General features: G+C 48.6%; 1 protein-coding gene across 2 annotated transcripts in view; it reads right to left on the bottom strand.

Moving 5' to 3' along the window:
* The window catches only part of PI4KA (phosphatidylinositol 4-kinase alpha), a 2,470,135-nt gene that overhangs the window by 2,224,186 nt on the left and 225,493 nt on the right, over positions 1–20,456 (bottom strand). For both annotated transcript variants that reach the window (XM_069619956.1, XM_069619957.1), the window contains exons 7-8: positions 19,566–19,632; positions 18,226–18,374 (exon numbers count right to left, since the gene is read on the bottom strand). In XM_069619956.1, the coding sequence (XP_069476057.1) occupies positions 18,226–18,374; positions 19,566–19,632 (216 nt within the window). The remainder of the gene's footprint in view (positions 1–18,225; positions 18,375–19,565; positions 19,633–20,456) is intronic.

Below are 20,456 nucleotides of genomic sequence, written 5' to 3'. Positions count from 1 at the left end.
CTTCTTGTAAGGCAACAGTTGAACTTTCTTACCTGGTAACGTTCTTTCGATGGGAAGTTTGACGACGCATTACACATCTATGGCAGGTAATCATCACAGCTGTGCTGCTTCGGAAAGGTTTCGTCGTCTGCGCCCTGCGTCGATACGCTGTCCTCGAGGGCCTCCGTCGAGGCGACGTCACCGAATGTTATAAGTAGGATGCACGAAGCCCGTAGCCTCAGTTGTAGTTTTTTCCCAGAACGTGTGCCACCAATCTTCTGCCAGAATGACTACAGGAAGCCTTGCGGAATCGAAAGCTGCAATCGCATACGAAATTCTTGAGGGGCAGGTAGGGAGGGAGCGATGTGGAATATGTCGTCGGAAGATCCCATTAAAAGAACGTTACCAGGTAAGAAAGTAACTCGGTCTTCGAAGGGAGTGGTTCCTCCGATGTATTCCACATCTATGACAGATTCCCAAAGCAGTACCAACGTATGGAGGTGGGAAAAGAATTTAGAATTTTAGAATGCCCAATCAAATTGCAGAATAGAGGACTGCCTTACCAAAGGCCAAATCTTGCCCATGGACAGTATCCAAGAAGTAGTGTTTGACAAAAGTATGGACAGAGGCCCATGTGGCTGCTTCACAAAGGTTACGAATGGGAACACCCCTCTGCAGAGCAGTGGAGGCAGCCACACCCCTACTAGAATGTGCCCTCAAGCCTACCGGAGGGTCCTTACCCGCCAGACGGTAGCATTCCGAGATAGACAAGATAATCCATGTGGATAAATTCTGCTTAGTAACAGCTTGACCCAAACGCCTTCCAGCGTATCCTACAAAGAGCTGATCGTCCACTCTGACCCGGGACATGTGTGAGATGTAGAAGCTTAACGCTCTCCTAGGATCCAACCTATGGAGCCTCTCCTCTTCCTTACCAGGATGCGGAGGAGGATAGAACGCCGGAAGAATGACCTTCTGACTTAAATTAAATTCCGACACAACCTTCGGACGAAAAGGAGGACAAACCCTAAGGACAACCCTGTCCTTATGGAACACCGTGAAGTGTGGCTTAGCGGATAGTGCCTACAACTCACTCACTCTGCGAGCGGAAGGAACCGCAACTAAAAGTACAGTTTTAAAGGTCAACAGTCTCAAAGGGCAAGACTGTACAGGCTCAAGCGGACCTCCCATGAGGAATTTTAGAACCAAGTTCAAATCCCAACCGGGCACCAGGAAAGGTGACGGTGGGAACACATTAGTGAGCCCTTTCAGAAACTGGGAAATCAAAGGAATCTTAAAATAAAAACACTCCTCCGACGAGCGCTAAATATGGACAGCGCGGCCAGGTAACTTGTAATGGTACCCACTTGCAGGCCCTTGTGGGCTAATGAAAGCAAAAAAGATAACCACAGGAATGGCACATGAAAAAGGATCCACATTCTTAACCCTGCACCAGTCGCAGAACTTTCTCCAACGGCAACGGTACAGGGACTGTGTTGCGGGCCTTCTGGCTAAAAGCAACACCTCCATCACGTCTTCAGGGAGGTCCCAATCCTTAAACCTCAACCTTTCAGAAGCCAAGCATGAAGAATGAGGGACTTGACGTTTGGATGGAGAACCTGACCCCCCCCCCCTCCCGTTAGAGCAGATTGTCTCGCTAGGGAAGAAGGCATGGAGGGCAGATGAACATGTCCAGACGGTCCGGGTACCACGTTCTCCTGGCCCATGCCGAAGCAATGAGGATCATCCGGGAACCGAACCTCCGTAACCTCCGCAGCACTTGCGGAATGACGGGGACTGGAGAAAACGCATACAGCAGTTGGAAGGACCACTCCACTACGAACGCGTCCCCTAAGGCTCCTCTTGGAATCTTCCGGTTGACACTGGCGGCGAAGAGATCCACTTGTGGGGTCCCCCAAAGGGCGAAGATCTCCAGGAGAATCTCCTGAGCCAGCTCCCACCCGTGAGAGGCTGTGCTCTGCCTGCTCAGAGCGTCCGCCGCCATGTTTTCGTCTCCGGCCAGATGAACTGCCAAGATCGACATTTCCTGCTGGATGGCCCAGAACCAGAGCTGCATCACCTCTCTGCACAGAGGGAGAGACCCTGCCCCCCTTTTTGTTGAGGTAGTGCATGGCCACTGTATTGTCTGTCAGAATCAGGACATTCTTCCCTCGCACAGACGGCAGAAAAGCCTTCAGGGCTAGCCTGACGGCCCTGGACGCCAACAGATTGATATGGAGTCTGAACTCCAGGGACCAACGACCGCTGACTGTCAACTCGTTGGCATGAGCTCCCCATCCTGTGAGGGATGCGTTCATCACGATCGTCGCCTCCGTACAGGGTAGCCAAAATGGAGCCCCCTTCATCAGATTGCCTTCGACGGCCCACCACAGAAGATCCTGGGCACCGAGGGCGGCACCTGAACGGGGTCTGACATCCTGCTGGAGGACTGCGACCACTGCAGCTTGAGAGCCCATTGCAGAGATCTCATCCGCAACCTGGCCTCTGGCACCAGAAGAATGCAGGATGCCATGAGGCCCGAGCAACCTCAAGAACTTGAACTTGAACCCCGGGAGACTCTGGGCATGTCGAAACTTGTGCACCATCTGCAGAATGTGATGAGCCCTCACCTGGGGAGGCGAACACTGCCCCAGGGATGTGTCGAACACTGCTCCGACGTACTGGAGCCGCTGGGTAGGTGTCAAGGTTGACTTCTTTAAGTTGAGGGAGAAGCCCAGCTTGTGAAGGGAGTTGTCATGATTCCTGCCCCTCATGTCCCCAGCCCTCTAAGATGACAGGCGGAGCCATGCCACGATCACCTACAAGGCCCTCAAGGGCCTCTCCATCCCTCCAAAGACCCACTTGGAGTCAGACTTGGCGCTTGTGGCACCAGACTCACTCACTCCCATAGGATAACATTGGGGATTGGACTTGTAGTGCATTGTTGGGGACAAGATGGATGCCCCCACATATTTTGGTTGCCAGAACTGCATGTGCGGTCTAGTCTTTTGGGTGTGGTTCAGCCCAGAGACACCTGGGATACCCAGAGACTATTTAAGCCACACCCAGGCTGAGAAACATGCTTTGTGTTTTCTGCACATGTAGCATGACACTCACCGTGTTCGGATCGGTCTCCAGTAGGCCTGCATTTTTCTTCTGCGCTCAGCTCCTGCAAGAACAAGAACACCGTTAGGAAAAGCCTTACCTTGAGGCGCTTCTGCCCATCATTCATCGATCCTTCTGTTCTGCGGGCATCTTCGGCGGTGTCATTCCCATCCCGGCACGCCACTTCCTGAGGAAAAGGGAAAAGAACAGAAAAAAGGCATTAGTGAGCATTCTGCAAATCTTCGCTTATTTTTAAATACTGTACAAGCTTCAAACACTTACCTGAATCCCAGCCACTCTATCTCCGGAACTTCTCATCCATCTGCAAGAGGGAAAAGACACTCCAGGTTAGTGTGGAAACATCTAGAGGCGCCGCATACCGCGCTTACCCACCGCATTTGTTCTTCATAACCGACATCCACGCTGAAAACGTTGCGGCATCTAAAAAAAACAGAAAAAGAACTCAGTTCAATGCAAATACGAAAGGGGTGCATCACGCTCTCACTCACCTTCAACGCTACTCATCTCAGCAGCACGCCGCCATCCCTGGACGCCGGCCATCATCTAAGGAAGGAAAGGAACGAAGTAAGAGAACTGTTCAAAGGACTCATACTTACCTGTAGGACTCTTGCCAGTGAAGTAACTAGGCAGCAACGAGCACATCAATCAACGCAACCCTGTGCTGAAAGCAGGATGGAGCGCACACTATCCAAGAAAACAAGGTGAGCTGTGGATCAAAGGGAAGGGTTGGACCCCGGGGAAGAAGGGGTTCAAGCACACAGAGACAATAGGGAGTTAAACTCTACCAATCCTGTGTTTCAGGCCCAGTCTCCAGTCGAATAGCTTCCAGGGAAGGGTTCGAGGTCGTAAGAGGTCAGAACAGGCTGCATGACGTCCTGTGGATACCAGGTGAGCGTTACAGGAGTGGCAGGTGATTGACAGATGATCCAGGACTTGCTCGGGAGAGCGCGCCCTGATCAACCAATCGCCCAGGTAGGAGTAATGTCAATCCCCCCCCTTTCCTGAGATACGCTGCCACCACAACCACAAGCTTGGTGAAGACCCTCGGGCAGAGGTAAATCTGAACGGCAGGACCCGAAACTGAAAATGCGAGTCGCCAACCGCAAACCACAGGTACTTCTTGTGCTTGGGATGAATCGGCACATGAAAGTAAGCGTCCTTGAGGTCTAGAGACACCAACCAGTCCTGAAGTTGAAGGGCCTGGAGGACTTGAGAGAGAGTAACCATCTTGAACTTGTCCTTCCTGAGGAGCTTGTTCAAACCCCGCAGGTCCATGATGGGTCTCAATCCCCCGTCTTTTTCGGGATCAAAAAATATGGGGAATACCATCCCTTGTTCCTCTCCGCTACAGGCACCAGTTCTATGGCGCCTTTCTCCAGCAGGGATTTGATTTCCTGCGCAAGGAGCGGATACAGACTCTTCAAAGAGAGATTCCCTGGTGGATTGTCGTGAGGCCTCTGCCGGAAAGGAAGACAGTAGCCGTGGGCTTTGATCTCCAGAACCCACACATCTGAAGTAATGGCACGCCATTCAACAAGATGCTGCGCCAGCCTTCCCCCAACCGGTGAACCATGGGACATGGCCTCATGACTGAGCTGAAGCGGCAGTGGCTGAGGGCAAAGAGGCAACTGCCCGAGGGGCCTTGGCACCTCGAGTACCCTGTTTTCCACCTCTGGTACTCCTACGGTGGCCCCTTTGACTTGCAGCTCCCCTCAATCTACCAAAGGAAGAGTAGTATCGAAAGGAGCCTCCCCTCCATTGCTGTTCCCTAGGACGAAAAGGGAGAGGTTGGCGAACTGCAGCGCTCAACGACTTCGCTGCAGCTTTGGAGGTCTGCAACCTCTCAAGGCTCTCGTCAGCCTTGATGCCAAAAAGATTTTCACCATCAAAGGGCATGTTGAGAAGTCGAGCTTGTATGTCAGGAGTAGACCCGGACTTCCGCAACCACGCAAATCTGCGCATCACGGTGCTCGCCGCCATGGACCGGATGACACAGTCTGCCATGTCCAGACCCGACTGAACAGATTCACACATGGCATCCTTGCCATCCTGAACAAGGGCAAGAAAACCATCCCGTTCCTCCCCTTCGGGAATATGTTCAGCCGCCAAAGACACAAAATTCCAAAGAGTGTGAGTGAAACGTGCTAAAGCACACACGGAGTTGGCTGCCTGTAAAGCCATATCCCCTGAAGAAAACACTTTCTTTGCCAAGCCATCAAAACGTTTGTCGTCCCTATCAGGAGGAATGGTAGGGTACGACGCCTGCTTTTCTGGGACCGTAGCCGCCTGCACCACCAAACTCTCCGGAGTGGGGTGCGTAGGGGTCGCTACTGGCTCGACGGTATTTTTTCGGCAGCGACTTGCTCACTGCCGGGAGACTTTCCGGAGCAGTCCAAGCCGCCGCCACCATTCTCTGTAAAGCCATATGAAATGGCAGCACCGGGTCAGTGGGCGGACCTTGGTCAAGGATATCTGTCAGGTCATCCTGCAGAAAATCCACTGGTGGTGCAGACCACCCCAAGTACTCCGTCACCCTTGACATGAGTCGCCTGTACAAACATTCAGCATGCGTACCAGGCTCAGGCCTGCCAAACACAACCTCTGGGGAGGTATCAAGACCACTGGTGTCGTGCAAAGACTGACGCAGGTCTTCCAACTGGCTATGACCAGATAACAGGTCATCAGGAACCTCATCAGGAACCAAACCTTCCTCAGACCCTTCATCCACCTCAAGAGATGTAATCCAGAGGCTGGAATAAATCCCTGGATGAGGGCACAGAAAAAGGCTCAAATACAGGCCTACTGACTTCAGGGCCTTCCTCAGAGTTTCCACCGATGCACAGGGTACCTCTGTTAAAGCCTCCATAAAAGGCGTTGAGGGAATCGACAAAATCGGCGTCAACGTCGAGCGTGGCGCCGATGGCTTGGACAGGCCTCGAGGGCGGTGCCCAGAGCGTGTCCTTAGACGACATCGGCGACGATGGCGGGAGTCGGGGCCTCGAGAGAGTCCCTCGTCGGACATGGATCCGATGGCGTTGATGTCTTCTTAGGAGACCTCACAAGCTCTACTGGTCTCGAGGGCGTTGAGGACCGGGACCTGGAGCGGGCATGGCTAGAGCGATCCACCTTGTCCGACCGGGACCTCTAAGGTTCCCTGTGATCGAGCCGACCGTCCTAGCCCGAAGGTGTGCGAACGGTGGCCCTAGCGCGTTCTTTGCCGGCTTCTCTCGAAGGCGCGGACGGAACGGAGCACTGCGACTCGAAAATCGCCATCATTTCCTTACGAAATGCGTCCCATTCCACAGGAGAGGAATGCTTGGTAGGACAAGCTACCCGCTGTCTGGCGGAGTCCTCGGACGAGGAAGGCAATCGGTGACTGTGCTTTCGCGAGTGCCTCGAAGAGGCAGAGGAATGGCAGGATCCACTCCAGGACCGAGATCACCTGGACTTACGCCGACTATGCGGAGAGTCGCCCCTCGAATCGTCAGTCAAAAGCCCAGCGGATTTCGACTTTCGGGGATTGGAAACCCTACCTACCTACAGCTTCTTCTTTCGCTCCCGCAAGGCCTTCAACATCAAACACTGGCATTCATCACAGTCATCGGTGGCGTGGTTCTCGTCGAGGCACCAGAGGCAGACGTTGTGCGGGTCCGTAAGTGACATCTTGGAACCGCAGTCCCGACACTTCTTGAATCCTGACCGCCGGGTAGAAGAAGAGGAAGACATGATAACTTCATAAACTAAGTTGAAGAACCGAGGCGGGCCGAAATCTCCGAAGCGAACACGAATATAGAATTGAGGCTACGGGCGTTGTGCGTCCTACTTATAACATCCGGTGACGTCGGCTTGACAGAGGCCCTCAAGGACAGCGTATCGACGTCATCGACGCAGGACACAGACACCGAACAGCTGTGGTGATTACCTGTCATAGATGTGGAATACGTCGGAGGAACCAATCCCTTTGAATGTAAAGAAATTATTTTTGAGATGACACTTTCTTTCTGCAACATCTTTTTGCCATCTGCAACACCTTTTTTGCCATCAACACAATGTTTCACGTTATAGTCTTCTTTCCTGGTTCACTCACCTGCCAGGACTAACCACTATAGATCCCTTTCCTGGTTTACTCACCTGCCAGGATACAACTCCTACTTCTACAATTGTTCACAGTAGCAATGTTAGTTCCTCAGACTCTCCACACCAACATCACATGAGAGTTGAATAATGGTTACTTTCTTTAAAGTCTCTTGCCAAGTTGGATTACAAACTTTCTTCCTGTCATATCCCAACAAAGAAGACTGAAACCTTTGTTGCTTCTTTATAGCTTATGTACAGCCTCATGGCTGCGGGTAATGTGGGTTGTACGTTTCCCCTATTTGTATACCACAAAAGAGGATTGCGCCCAGGTTTCTCATATACTGCTTTGGTGGAGCCTCTTGGCAATATGGGTTAGGGAGTTCACACAAAAGCAGGGTCGAATGCTATCAGTCGTTACAACTGGGTTATGCCCAAGCAAAGTATATTACTACAAAAGAACTAGGGCATATCACCCATAAATTTAAAATAAAGGGGCATGTATAATACTCCACGGAGATGTATTGTGCAAGAAAAAGAAGCTCCCCCAGAGAGGGGTACAAAGGAAAATGATTACCTTTTAATGTTAGCACAGAATCACTTCCTCAATTAGATGTTTAATGCATAGTGGTTTAGTGTTGGTAGGCAAGGGGGAATGAAAGGAGGACAGAGAAGTTTCTATCTGCCCCTATTTCTCTAAATCACACTTTCCCCAGGCAGGCCTCGTGGGCCGCTTATCTAAAAGTGGACAGAATAAGGAGGTACAAAGAAATAGATTTGCTTTTAATGCCAATCAAAGAATTATAAATTAGGCTGTAGAGGTGTACTTTCTAGTCTTTTAGTTGTCTTTCCACAGCTCTAATGGTGTGCATGACTATGGCAGGTGTGGCCACAGGAAGGGCTGTTAACTGTGCATTGTGTGTATTGTTGCAATGATTGCTTTATTAACCTACACTGTGGCTGAGTGGGCCTTGGAAAAAAGGGGGGAGGGAAAGAACCCTCTCAATAGAGCAGTTTATACAAAGAGTGGTTGTGAAGACTCAGCAAAAATAAGGGGCCGATCTCTGTGTTGGAGGGTCTCCCTAATGCTGGAGGATGGGAAATGCAGTGGGGATCTGGCCACTGACACCCTGTGTTTGGTCACCGGTTTCGGTGTACTGTTTAGTTAAGGACACCTTCTACAGGACTGTCTTCAGTCTGGATTGTGAATATCATCTACATATATAACATGTACATAGTAATTAGACTGTTATGACGTGCTTCCAAGAGCATATTACATGGAACGGTCTCACCTCTGTACTCGTTGGGAGGAGATTTTCAAGCAGACCCTGTAAACAGAAATGTTTATAGGGACAGTATTACCATACTTGCTTCCGGTCGACTCACCGGTTCTCTCCAACATCTCCGGTCCTGCTTTCGCTTCTATGGCATGGCACCCTGGCGCTGGCTTGCCACGGTGGATGCTGCAGAGGTCCTTCTGACTTCCTTCGCCGCTACGCGGCCACACGCCTGCTTCCCTTCAGGTCCCGGTCTGGAGAACGCTGCTTCCTCAAGCTGCCGAGTGCCCAAGAACTCTCTCGAGGCTCCTGGTGTCTCCACGGCACTTCCTGCTCTTGCTCTGCGTTTCTAAGGAACAAGGAACTGAGCTATGCGTTCGAGTCTTTTGGGTGTGGCAGACCTGGGACTACTTTACCTGGACTACCTTGGGTGTGGCAGGCCTGTGACTATTTTACCTGGACTACTTTACCTGAGACTATTTAAACCACACCCAAACAGCAGAACATACTTTGCGTTGTTCTGCTGTGGGCAGCGTAACAATCACCGTGTCCAGTTCTTTGATGCCAGCTTACCTGAAACCAAAGGACCTGCAGAGAGAGAAAGAACACTACGAAACCTACCTGGAACAGTATCCTGTCTTCAATCCATTGCCGACTTCAGTTCCACTCACCTGAAGGTACGAACGCCATCATTCGCAACTGCATGCGTCCTGGAATACCATAACCTGGAAAGAGGAGAAAGAAAGACAGCATTAGTAAGCGTTTACTCATGTTTCGTACCGAATGAAGAAAGCCACACAATTCCTAACTGGGTAGTCATCTCCTGGTCAGTATCATTGCTGGAACATTACGGCGCTCAGCGAGGAACATCGCAACCTGCAAGGAGAGAAAAGACACAGGTTAGCAATATAAAAGGCGAATCAGCACCGCGCATCGCGCTTTACTCACCGGATAGCATCTCGCACACCGCGCTTTCGACTACCGGCCCATGCTCATCATCAAACTGCATGACAACACCAAAATACCTTTCCATACCTAAAAGGAAAGAAGCAAGACATTATTATTCGAACTAAGAGGAACATAAGAACTCCATATAAAGACTGTAAAGCAGCAAACCTACGGAATCGCAGCAGACGAGTGAAGTAACTTGGTCGCTGCTCGCCCCCCAGATCTACGGGCCCCTGCCACGAGGAGCAGGACGGAGAATCCACCTTTTACATTATTAAGGTGAGGAGAAGGCCCAAGGGGGAGGAAGGAGTTGAGGCCAAGGGAGGTGGGAAAACAAGGATTCTGGTATTGAATCCAGCTCTCCTATATTGCAGACCCATCTTTAACCAGAGGCCTTACCAAGGGACCGGGAGAAGGTTCGAGAGTGCAAATCATCCAACCAGGGCTGGGTGGCGCCCCCGTGGATACCAGGTGAGCGTAACAGATCCTCCCTCATATAGCTACCGTTAGGGTCAGGATCAGTTAGCGACTGCCATCCCCTGGCCACATGGGTGGAGGTCACCGCCTGGGGAATCTGTAATGGCTACATTGGATTCATCACAATGGATTCTGAAAGGACAACCTTTTATGGTGAACAAGAAAGACACTTTTGTCTAAGCCAAACCAGTCAGGGTAGAGTGGCAGAGCAGTAAGGCTTAGACTCATAGGTTGTGAGTGGTATAGGACTACAATGAGACACACACAGAGCCCTCCAATAATTCCGGTTAGACTGAAGAGTAGAACAATATACAATTATTTATTAGGCCTTCAAGATCCAGTCTAGGCAACTGAAAATTCAGGTAAGAATTATCACACAATTGCTATCATATACATAAATGCATTCATCATTGGCAGCTCTGCTAACAAAACAACAACACTTTACCTTCAGAAATAGTTATGCAATAGTTAGTTAGAAACAACATTGTGAATAAATGCATTCGGTGAAGCAAGCGAGAATCAGAGAAACAGTTCTACAAGTCACACTGTTTAGGTAGGTTTACTATTGGATTGTGACAATAACAATCCCAAAACCACAAACTGCAGTACGTGTTCCAAAAGGTAAGTAAAGTTCAAATAGGTTTCTTTCCCAGATCCAACACTCTATGGATGGCCTGCGAGGGGATCCTGGACCAGACCACCACCGATCTTAGTCAGGGGAGAGATAGGGTGAGGATCTTACAACCATGCAACCCTAGGGCCGGACCTGGGTGGTGGGGAGAGGGGTTAAGTAATAGGTATGCTGATTTACCCTCCTTACTCGGATTTCTTTAGCAACCAGTTTCTTTAAGGGTTCCTGAATCTGCTGGGCACACTTACTTCTAGGCTTTGTAATGTCAAGGGAGGCCTGGAGGCTTTGAGTGCATAGGTCACGTTCGGCTTCAGGATTGGATCCACCTAGTTCGCAATTCAAGGATCCGGTGAGATCCAGTGACAGTTCTGATGACTGGACAGCAGGACAGCCTTGGCACAGCAAGATGCAGATGTCCACGGAATAGGCAACCACAGGAGATCTTCAGGGCGTGAAGAAAACGGGATTTGACGGAAGTCACCATAGTCCGGCGGCGTTGGGTACTCTTCGTATTGTGAACCAAGCTTATCTACTATTAGAAAGGCTGAAACTGCAGGATCAGGTGTCTTTTTACACAAGCTGAAGATCCACAACATTACAGAGTTGCATTTAGACCGTCAAAGGCTGCAGTGAGGGGGGCCCAGATGAAAACTAGTTTGTCCACCAGATGGTCCAGGGACACTTCCGAAGGCTCAATAAGCACAGATCCTCAAGCAGGGGCTGGGAAAGGTTGGTCCAACCAGTTCAGGGGTCAAAGCACCAACAAGGGCCTTCTGGAGATCAGGAGAGAGGAGCAGGACTTTACCGGGTCATGGCTGGAAGCAATGCTGGTCAGCTGAAATGGCTGTCCTTGGGTCTTCAGCGTGCTGGAATTCTTCATAGGGGTCTTGGCTTGGACGATAGTCTGTCCAATGGCTGCAGGGGTCCTCTTATCCAGGACTTGGACTGGAATCAGCACCAGGTCCACCAATGCACCATTCAAACTGGTAGGTGTGTCCAATCATGGATAGCCACTGGCAACACAGTCTGCCCAGCAACAGGCACATTGTGGCTCGCATGTGGACTGGGTCCACACACAATCGCCACTTTGCCCGGGAAAGCATAGACTTTGCACTGAAAAAGTGTTTCCATATATGGCAATCCAGACCTGAAAGGGCAGGAAGATGGCCGAACTACAAAATGGACAAGGGACAGGCGTAAATCTTGTAGGACCGCCCTTTTAGAGTTTATGGTGCTCTAAATGGCATTATGATGTAAAATGCAAAAGTGCATAAGTAAAAAGTCAAAAACATGGTAGAACAATATCTGCTGCTACCAGCCCATTCTGGACACCTTGTAATTGTAACCATAAAGTTACAAAGGAAAAAGATAGAATACAAATTATCCTAACCACACTGATGTGTGCCAAGTACTGTTAGTCTTATCGACTGATCAGTTTCCTCGATAAAAGTGAGCAAAACAAAACAGATGTAAAACGGAAGGCTTTCCTTTCCTCAAAAATGTCAGGTCAGAGAGCAAACAAAGGCAAAAAGATAAGTCTATGGGAGGAAAGCAGCAAAAAACAAAATCTTTCATAACAGCAGGCACGGTCAGAGAGACGAACGAAACCACTTTAGAACAAAGTTAGAAAAACACAAGGGTGAAAGAGTTGTATAATGATCCATGTGTCAAAAGCAAGTGAAAGATCAAACAAGACAACAATAGACTTGAATTTAAAGTGTTGAGCAGAGAGTACATAATTAGAGACGTAGAGAAGGTCAGTTCTAGTAGACTGGAAGGAAAAAAGCCATACTGATGCACAGATAATAGTGAGTGGTGATCAAGACAGGAAGAAACCTGAGCATATGACACCAAGTAATTTTGAGAGAAAGGGGAGAAGAAATATAGGACTGAAATTAGATGCGAGTTGAAGGCTCAAGAGAGAGCTTCTTGAAAATAGAGATGATCGTGACATGTGTGAAAGTATCATGAAGCAATACACAGACAACAGATTCAAAGTTCAATGCAAAATAGTTCATTAAATCAAATGTCAGGATCGTTGGAGGCCTATCTTATCCTATGCTAAGGTGGGATTTCCCTACCTGAATAAAACTAAGCAAAGTCTGAGTCAAAGAGTTCAACTTAAAAGTCTGTCTGTGTCCTAAACCTATCCTTGCCCTCACAACTAAAGCTAAACAACCTGTAGGGATGTCAATAATCAAAGAAATGGTGATCAACATAAAGTTCAGAGCTTTTTCCAGCTCTTAGCTTCCTTTTAAGCTCCCCTTCTCCAAGTTCAAGCAAGTTCCACAAAAGTCTCAAGATTACCTTTCTGAAGTTCAAGTAAGTTCCACAAATCCTTGGGGTTCCCTTAAGTTCCAAGCAACACAGTTCGAAAGGAAAAGGGGTCTTGAGGCTCCGTCCTCAAAACAGCATTTGCAGCTCCTCAAGTCTCAGGATTCCCTTCCCCAAGACTTTAATGTAACAACTGGTATTTATTGAATTCTTTCAAAGTTCAACACAACTTTTGGTCATCTTGACCCTCCTTCTGATTTGCATCACCAGCTCACTTACAGTGAACATTATTGTTATATTTCACAATGTCTTTGGCTTTCACTAATCAGGGCTCTCTGGTCTACGCACAGTTGTCAGACCACATAGTCCACCCATCACAGGTCGGGCAACCAGGAACCCTAGGCTCTTTAGCCCACACAGGTTCTTCTGTATTTGTCCCTGTGTTAAAATTCACCTTCACTTGACTTCTCCTTGTCGGCCTATTGGCTGTATGTGAAGGTTCACACTCTCATGGCATCTTGGCTTTGCCATTATGTGTAGCACACCTCTGAGGTGTTATGGCTCATGCACCACCTTTCTGTTACACTCTTTCAACTTGCGCTCTTTTCCATATAATGTTTTCACCTGCGCACTTACCATTTTTGCTTTCATCAGCTACTGACGGGCCGGGAGGATTAACCAGGTTACTCACCGTAGCGACCACCTTACTCCTAGTCCATAGTCCCCTTTCCTCCATACTTATGGGACATCTCTCCGTCCTGTGGGACGGGACCAGAGCACTTTGTAAAAAGCATCCAAAATTGTGTAAAAATGTGGTCTTTCCTCCATTTCTTGCACGGAGCCCGGCACGTGGCCGTAACCCCGCCCACCTTGGCTCCTCCTTTGGCTCCGCCCCACGCATCACCCATCAGTCCTTTTCTATCGCCAGGTCTAAGACCTATTAGCAATAACAGAGGAACCTTATTAGAAGGGGACGGCTGGCGGGCGTATGGAGGAAAGGGGACTATGGACTAGGAGTAAGGTGGTCACTACGGTGAGTAACCTGGTTATACTCCTACGTCCTGTCCCATTTCCTCCATACTTATGGGAGATTCCCAAGCACTCCTTACGGGAACTACGGGTGGATGGAAATACCCCTTACTGAAACAGGCTCTTCAGTATAGCCTGACCAAACTGAGCATCAGCTCTTCAGCTCATGTCAAGACAATAATGCTTACAAAAAGCAGATGGGGAGGCCCAATTAGCTGCCCTAGCGAAGGACTCCCAGGGGACATATTTCTGAAAAGCAACCGCGGCTGCCTTACCCCGTACCTGGTGTGCATGAATACCCTTAGGAGGTTTCAGCCCTTGGACGGTGATAGTCTCCGTAATGCAGGCGGCGATCCACCGAGAAATAGTCGCCTTAGATGCCTGCTTACCCTGACGGTTACCAAAAGTCACAAACAGTTGAGAAGAACTCCTAAACCCGGACGTTCTGTCCAGAAAAAAAACTGTCAGAGAGATCGACTGATTCAGATGGAATTCAGATACCACACAAGGTTTCGTCCGTAGGACTACCTTATCCTTGTGAAAGACCAAAAAGGGATGCTCCACCGACAAGGCCTGGAGCTCACTCACCCGCCTTGCTGATGTAACGGCGACCAAAAAGGACACTTTGCAGGACAGATACTTGAGGTCCACCATGGCCATTGGCTCGAAAGGCTTATGAAACAACGCCGTCAGGACTACATTTAGATCCCACGACGGGTGCGGACTACGAATTGGAGGATAAAGGCGCGTCAAGCCTGCAAAATGCCTCTTAAACGCCTGGTTACTCAGAGAGTAAGAGAATCGGTCCTTAGAAAGGTAAGCGGAAACCGCTGAAAGGTAAGTTCTGCATGACAGAACATGGACACCCGACTCTGCTAATAAGGATACAAAGGACACAACTGTGTCAACTGTAGCCCTCCTTAGGTCCAACTGCCTCTTTAAACACCAATGACAGAACTTGAGCCATTTGCTTCTGTACTGAGACCTAGTTGAGGGTTTTCTGGCTGCCTGGATAATACGCATGTTATCCGCAGACAAGTTAAGATGTTCTAAAGACTTGAACTCAGGCACCATGCCGCCAAGCTGAGCGATTGTGGGCAGGGGTGCCATATCTGCTGTTCCCCCTGGTGAAGATCGGGGGTCACTGGTAACCTGATCGGCGAATACACCGAGAGGTGTTGAAGTTCTGAGAACCAAAACCTGGCCGGCCATCACGGCGCCTATGAGTAGAAGGGAACAGTTCACCAAGTTCTTTAGCTTCCAAATTGCGCTGTGAACTAGAGGCAGAGGCTTAATCTCTCATGTTGTGCCATGGAATCGCGAGAGCATCCCCCAGAGAGGAGGCTCCCAGCCCCCCTCTGGAGGCATACTGAGGAAGCTTCTCGTTTACTGCCGTAGCCTTCAACTCCCACTCGTAGCTGACCACTGTCCGCCGGATGAGGGCATCCGCTGTGACATTCAGCTGGCCCGGAATGTGCACTGCAAGCAGCCAAACACCATGAAGCACAGCCAATCCCAAATCTGAATGGACAGGTCCACGAGAGGGGGAGACTTGGTTCCCCCTTGCTTGTTGATGTAATACATCGACAACACAGTGTCCTTGCGTATGTGGACCACCTTGATGGCTATGATCGGTCTGAACGCCCAATGCTAGGAAGATCGCCAGAAGCTCTAAATGATTTATGTGGAGGAGCTTGTCCTGAGGCGACCAGAGATCCGAGACCTGAAGATGATCTAACGTCGCATCCCACCCGAGGAGGGAGGAGTCCGTCGTGATCGTCACCATAGGGGCTGGGTCCCACTGACAGGTTGCTGAGAGATGACCACCATTCCAGATCCACTCTCATGGAAGCCGGAATCATTATCAGCTTGGAATCTGGGTCCACAACCTGACGCCATGAACTCCGAAGAGCCATCTGAGTCCGCCTCATCTTGAGACGAGAAAGGGGGAGCCGAACGAGCGGAGAAAAGGACTGATGGGCGATGTTCGGTGCGGAGCCAAGGTGGGCGGGGTTACGGCTGCGTGCCGGGCCCCGCACAAGAAAGAGAGGAAGGACAAAATGTTTGAAAATGTTGGATGCTTTTTACAAAGTGCTCCGGTCCCGTCCCACAGGATGGAGAGATGTCCCATAAGTATGGAGGAAAGGTCCAACACGCTCGAAGAAGACATGGAGCAAAACAGGTTTGATTCCCGGGTCTGCGCTTAGAAACCTCTGGGTATTAAGCGCATTATAAATAACCAATTACATTACTTGCTTGCTTTGCCCATACATTTTTATTTAATTTCAGTGTTCAGAAGGCTTTATTTCAAGGTTTTCTTCAGTTCGGTATTCAATATGTGTAATTCGGCTTAGTTTCAAGGTTGTATTCGGTTTGGTATTCAATGTACTTAGTTCAGCTTAATTTCAAGTTTGCATTCAGTTCGGTTTAACGTTAGTTATATGCGGGTTGCTAGGAGCGCCTGGCTTTTGAGTGGCTTCCCCAGACACTCACCGGTCCTCCGCATTCCCTTCTGGCGGCTCCCGCTACTTCCCTTCTGCTTCAAAGGCCGGCGGGTCAGCCTGTGCGAGCCCCACTCGCATGCCGGGTGTTGCCTTGTGCACGCCGGCAATTCAAATGCATCCACACTGACAGCGTCCTCTCTCTTCATTGCTCGGGCGCTCGCTCTCCAACCCAGAGGCTGGCACACCCCAACCCAGAGGCTGGCACACCCGTGGCAGCTGCATGGCCCACTAGACTTGGACTCCACACATCCTCTGGGATGTTGGCCGTTGTTCCCAGATCCCACCACGGCTGCCTCCTCGCGACATAAGTCCCTTGTTGGTCTCTCCCACACAGGCCTCCCTATTCCTCCCTCTGCTGCTCCACTGTTCTCACTTTATAAACCTGCCGCCCCTTCCCAGGTTACAGGTGTGGACTCAATTAGTCTTGCCTGACCACTGTTAAAAGGACATGCCTGACCCTCACAGTACACTGTAGGCAGATGAAATGAAGGTTTAGTGTTCATTACTCTTAGTTGCCTCTTCTTCATCTCAGTACGATCAAAGATTTAATGTGGGGAAATTGGGGTAACTGTTTTAAAGTAGCCCATAAAGGCTGGGGGAGGGTTAAGTTGGTCTTCAAAAGGGAAAGTGGGATACCATGTCTATCCTGTGTCACCCTTAACCCCTCTCTTCTGTATCCTCTTTCTGGTGTTTCTGGTTGGATAGTATCTTCAGACGTGTTCTTGGTCAGTGGGATAGGGAGAACAATATCCTTATTTATTGCACACCTGCACTGCCTCCCTGGCAACCCCTGCACCTGGGGACTGTTTTCTGTATCCCTACAGTCCCCCTACCAGCACTTTGTCTGCACTTACCTTGCCACCATCTGGCCGTTTTATTTATTCTACCATCCCATATACTGCACTTTCCCCTCTCCCTTCCCCCACGCACTTTTCCCTTTCCCCCCCTTCCCATGCACTTGTGCGATCTGAGTGACACCTGGCCTAGTAAGATAGTTGTCTGTCAACCCTTTTGTTCCCCCCCCTTGCCTCGTCGCGCCTTGAAACACTTGTGTATAGGCGCGTTATAAATGCAATATCATAACTGTCTCTGGAACAGAGGGTTCCTGGTGAAAGGGAAATGCTGAATACCATGTCCCACCTGAGAACATCTCATCCCCAATGCCCAAGGACCCGACACCTAGGTGATCCACACTTGCATCTCCACCGCCAGGGTTAGGATCCAAAAAGAGATGGCCTTTCCCTGGCCACCTGAGAAGAGGACCCAAGGGGAGAAATGTGAGGACGCCCTCAGGTTTCTCACACATGCTTAAACTCAGATGGAAAAATACCCAACGTTAAGGAAATGCTATTGAAAAACATCAGTTAAGAAAGCAAAGAAGGGTTGATTAAAAGAACAAGAGGAAGGGCAATAGTGGGGTGAGCATGTGTTAAAAAGCTAGCTTTCTCGGTCAGATAGAAAAGTAGGAGAGGAAACAAATTAGGAAAGAGGGTTCAACAGGACGAGTCTTAGTACAAAGGACAGGTTAAAAAAACAAAGAAGGGAAACCTTTGTAGTTAAGTAAGTAGAAACGTTTCTGTCAGAATTGAGAGAGATGATTAGGAGATGAAAAGGACAGCGTATGATTAAGCCGCTAAAAAAGGTGCTGGGGATGAGTCCGATGAAGATCAGCATAACAGTTTCTTGGAAGGAAATAAAGTGTCATATGACGAAGCACAGAAGAAGTGCAAAAAAGTACGACTTTCCTTAGTGGCCACTGGAAAAGTATTCAACAAGTACTATTTAGGACATCAGAAACATGACTAATGGCCCCAGTGAGATGTTCGGATTGATGTCATTTATGGGGATGGACTCTGTGTTGGAAACCCTCACTGACCAATCCCACACCCAGTAACATCCCATGTACCATCTGGAGCAGATGACGGAGCAAGTCCTGTGGAATGCTGAACTCTTTACTGTTGACACCAGTGAAGAGAGGCGACACAGAGAAGCTGGCGCTGATTGTAGAAAAGTAATACTCTGGATCCAGGGCTCTTCCATCAGCAAGGTATGAACCTGGAAGCAAAACAGTCTCAGATTATGAAAAAAGTAACTGATGTTTCAACAGATATACAGGTGATGAGAGCAAATGTCCAGCGCTACAAGCACTCCATGACAACAAACTCCACATATCGAAGGTAACTCTGTGTCCACTGGGTATGCAAAAGTGCCCAGGACAAGATCAGTAAACATAGTATTATAAGACAAATACATATAAGAGGCATATATTATGTCAACTAAACCCAAAATGAAGGAAAGAAAAGGCAGGCAGGTTTGGAATCCAGGGAGAGAAACTAAAAAACATGTTTCCAAAATGTATAGATAACGACTGAAAGAAAGGTGACAACTAGTTAAAAAACAATTAACTGTCAAGAAATGTAATGAAAAGCTGTGATGGAAACCTGATAAAGGACAGATAAAGAAAACATTATTTGTATCTTTGAGTCTCCGCTCAACAGGCGTTGGAAGATGTCACAGATTACTCTTATGATTATCAGACACACGCATTTACACAGGCATGCAAGGGGAACTTTACAATGGTCCAATTATCCCGGCTACACTCATCTCAAAAGATACTCAATACAGATAATAGTACCATGATCAAGTGAGTGGCTTCTGGATACTCGCCCTCTCTTCCTGAATCTGCAAGAACTTCATGACCTAGGTAGAGCTGGCTCTGAAGGCTAGGTTCATAGACAAGAACACGCTGTGTAACAGAGATCCAGTAATCCCTTTGCACTCAGACACTGTGGGTTGAAGGCATCTCTAGCAATAGATCGATAGATCGGTAGCTACCAGATCCCCCAGAGGCCTTTACTCTAATGACTATAGGAACGAACATTTGGAAATCCAAGTAAAATCACTTGCCACATTTAATTGTGTTATGATTCATTGTGTGGTGATGCTAGAGATGTTAAAATAAGGATTGTATATATTTGTAGAAACACAGATCATATAGACATAAATCAGTGATTTTCCCATTTGACAAAAGCAGTAGGAAATGTAAGCAGCCCGGCTGTGGTATATAGATGTTGTAGGACAGTATTCTTCATGCCTGGAAACCATATAGCTGGCTTTTCACAGTGATCAACACAAGACACTAGGATCATCTGCCTCAAAACCATCTCCCGTAAAACAAATCCCATTCATTGTCTGCAACCTGCAATGAGGACTGAAGTTACACCAGGCATGGTATAACAAACTTACCTTCAAAGTACTGAATTGCACAGCTCCCTGGGGAACCTGGAGGAAGGTCGCCACGCACTGGACTCGTCTGGAACACACAACGCGTGACTGTTACAAACTATGCTTTTTTCAATCAAGAGTATTTAGAACAAACGCTGATGTATGAAAGATTCCAAACAAATAGCATGGTTCACACATTTAACTGGGTAAATTCACAACAAACCAACATTGACAACCTTGGAGATAAGCAATCCCTTATGTCACTCGGTCTCCACAGTTAACTATTTAACAGGGATGTTTGTCATGATACATGCCAACCATTCCCTCCACCCCACAAGCTTAGTTGTGCAATCCTTTAAATCTTCACCAAGAGAGGCCTCAATCAATCATCTGGTAAGGGACTGAAAGTTCTAAATGAATCCTCGGTATACTTCGGCGCAGATAAAACTGTGTAAACAATGCTGTGACTTGTGTTATATTGCGGTCTCTTTGCAGCATCTACCTTTAACCTATAAACAAATTACCTATGTGTGAAGCCTTAGCATGAGGCCCATGCGAGTGTCACGCAGAACAGATCTATGACTGACAGTGTTAAGAGGGGATGGATGGTATACTTTTATATTTGTGTAGAGCCCCTGCATTTGGGAGGATACTCGAGTGTGTGATAGGTGGTTGGTCGAAACAGAATGAAATAAATCACAATGGAACAGGAATTGAGAGGTGGGGAGAGAGATGCAGAGGGTGTCAAAAGGTATTATTGCTGGAGGTGGTAACATAAAATGCACAAACAGATGTGTCTTCAGTATGCATCATTAGCCGTTTTCTTCTTTAAGTAGATCAAGGAGATAAGTAATTCCGTAGGATGGAGACCCAAACCAATTGTTGCTTCCTTAACACTGCTTGTGCAATTTA

The sequence above is a fragment of the Ambystoma mexicanum genome, chromosome 10, assembly GCF_040938575.1.
Source record: "Ambystoma mexicanum isolate Mex_15411 chromosome 10, UKY_AmexF1_1, whole genome shotgun sequence".
NCBI lineage: Eukaryota > Metazoa > Chordata > Amphibia > Caudata > Ambystomatidae > Ambystoma > Ambystoma mexicanum.
This window is presented reverse-complemented; position numbering and strand designations above follow the sequence as displayed.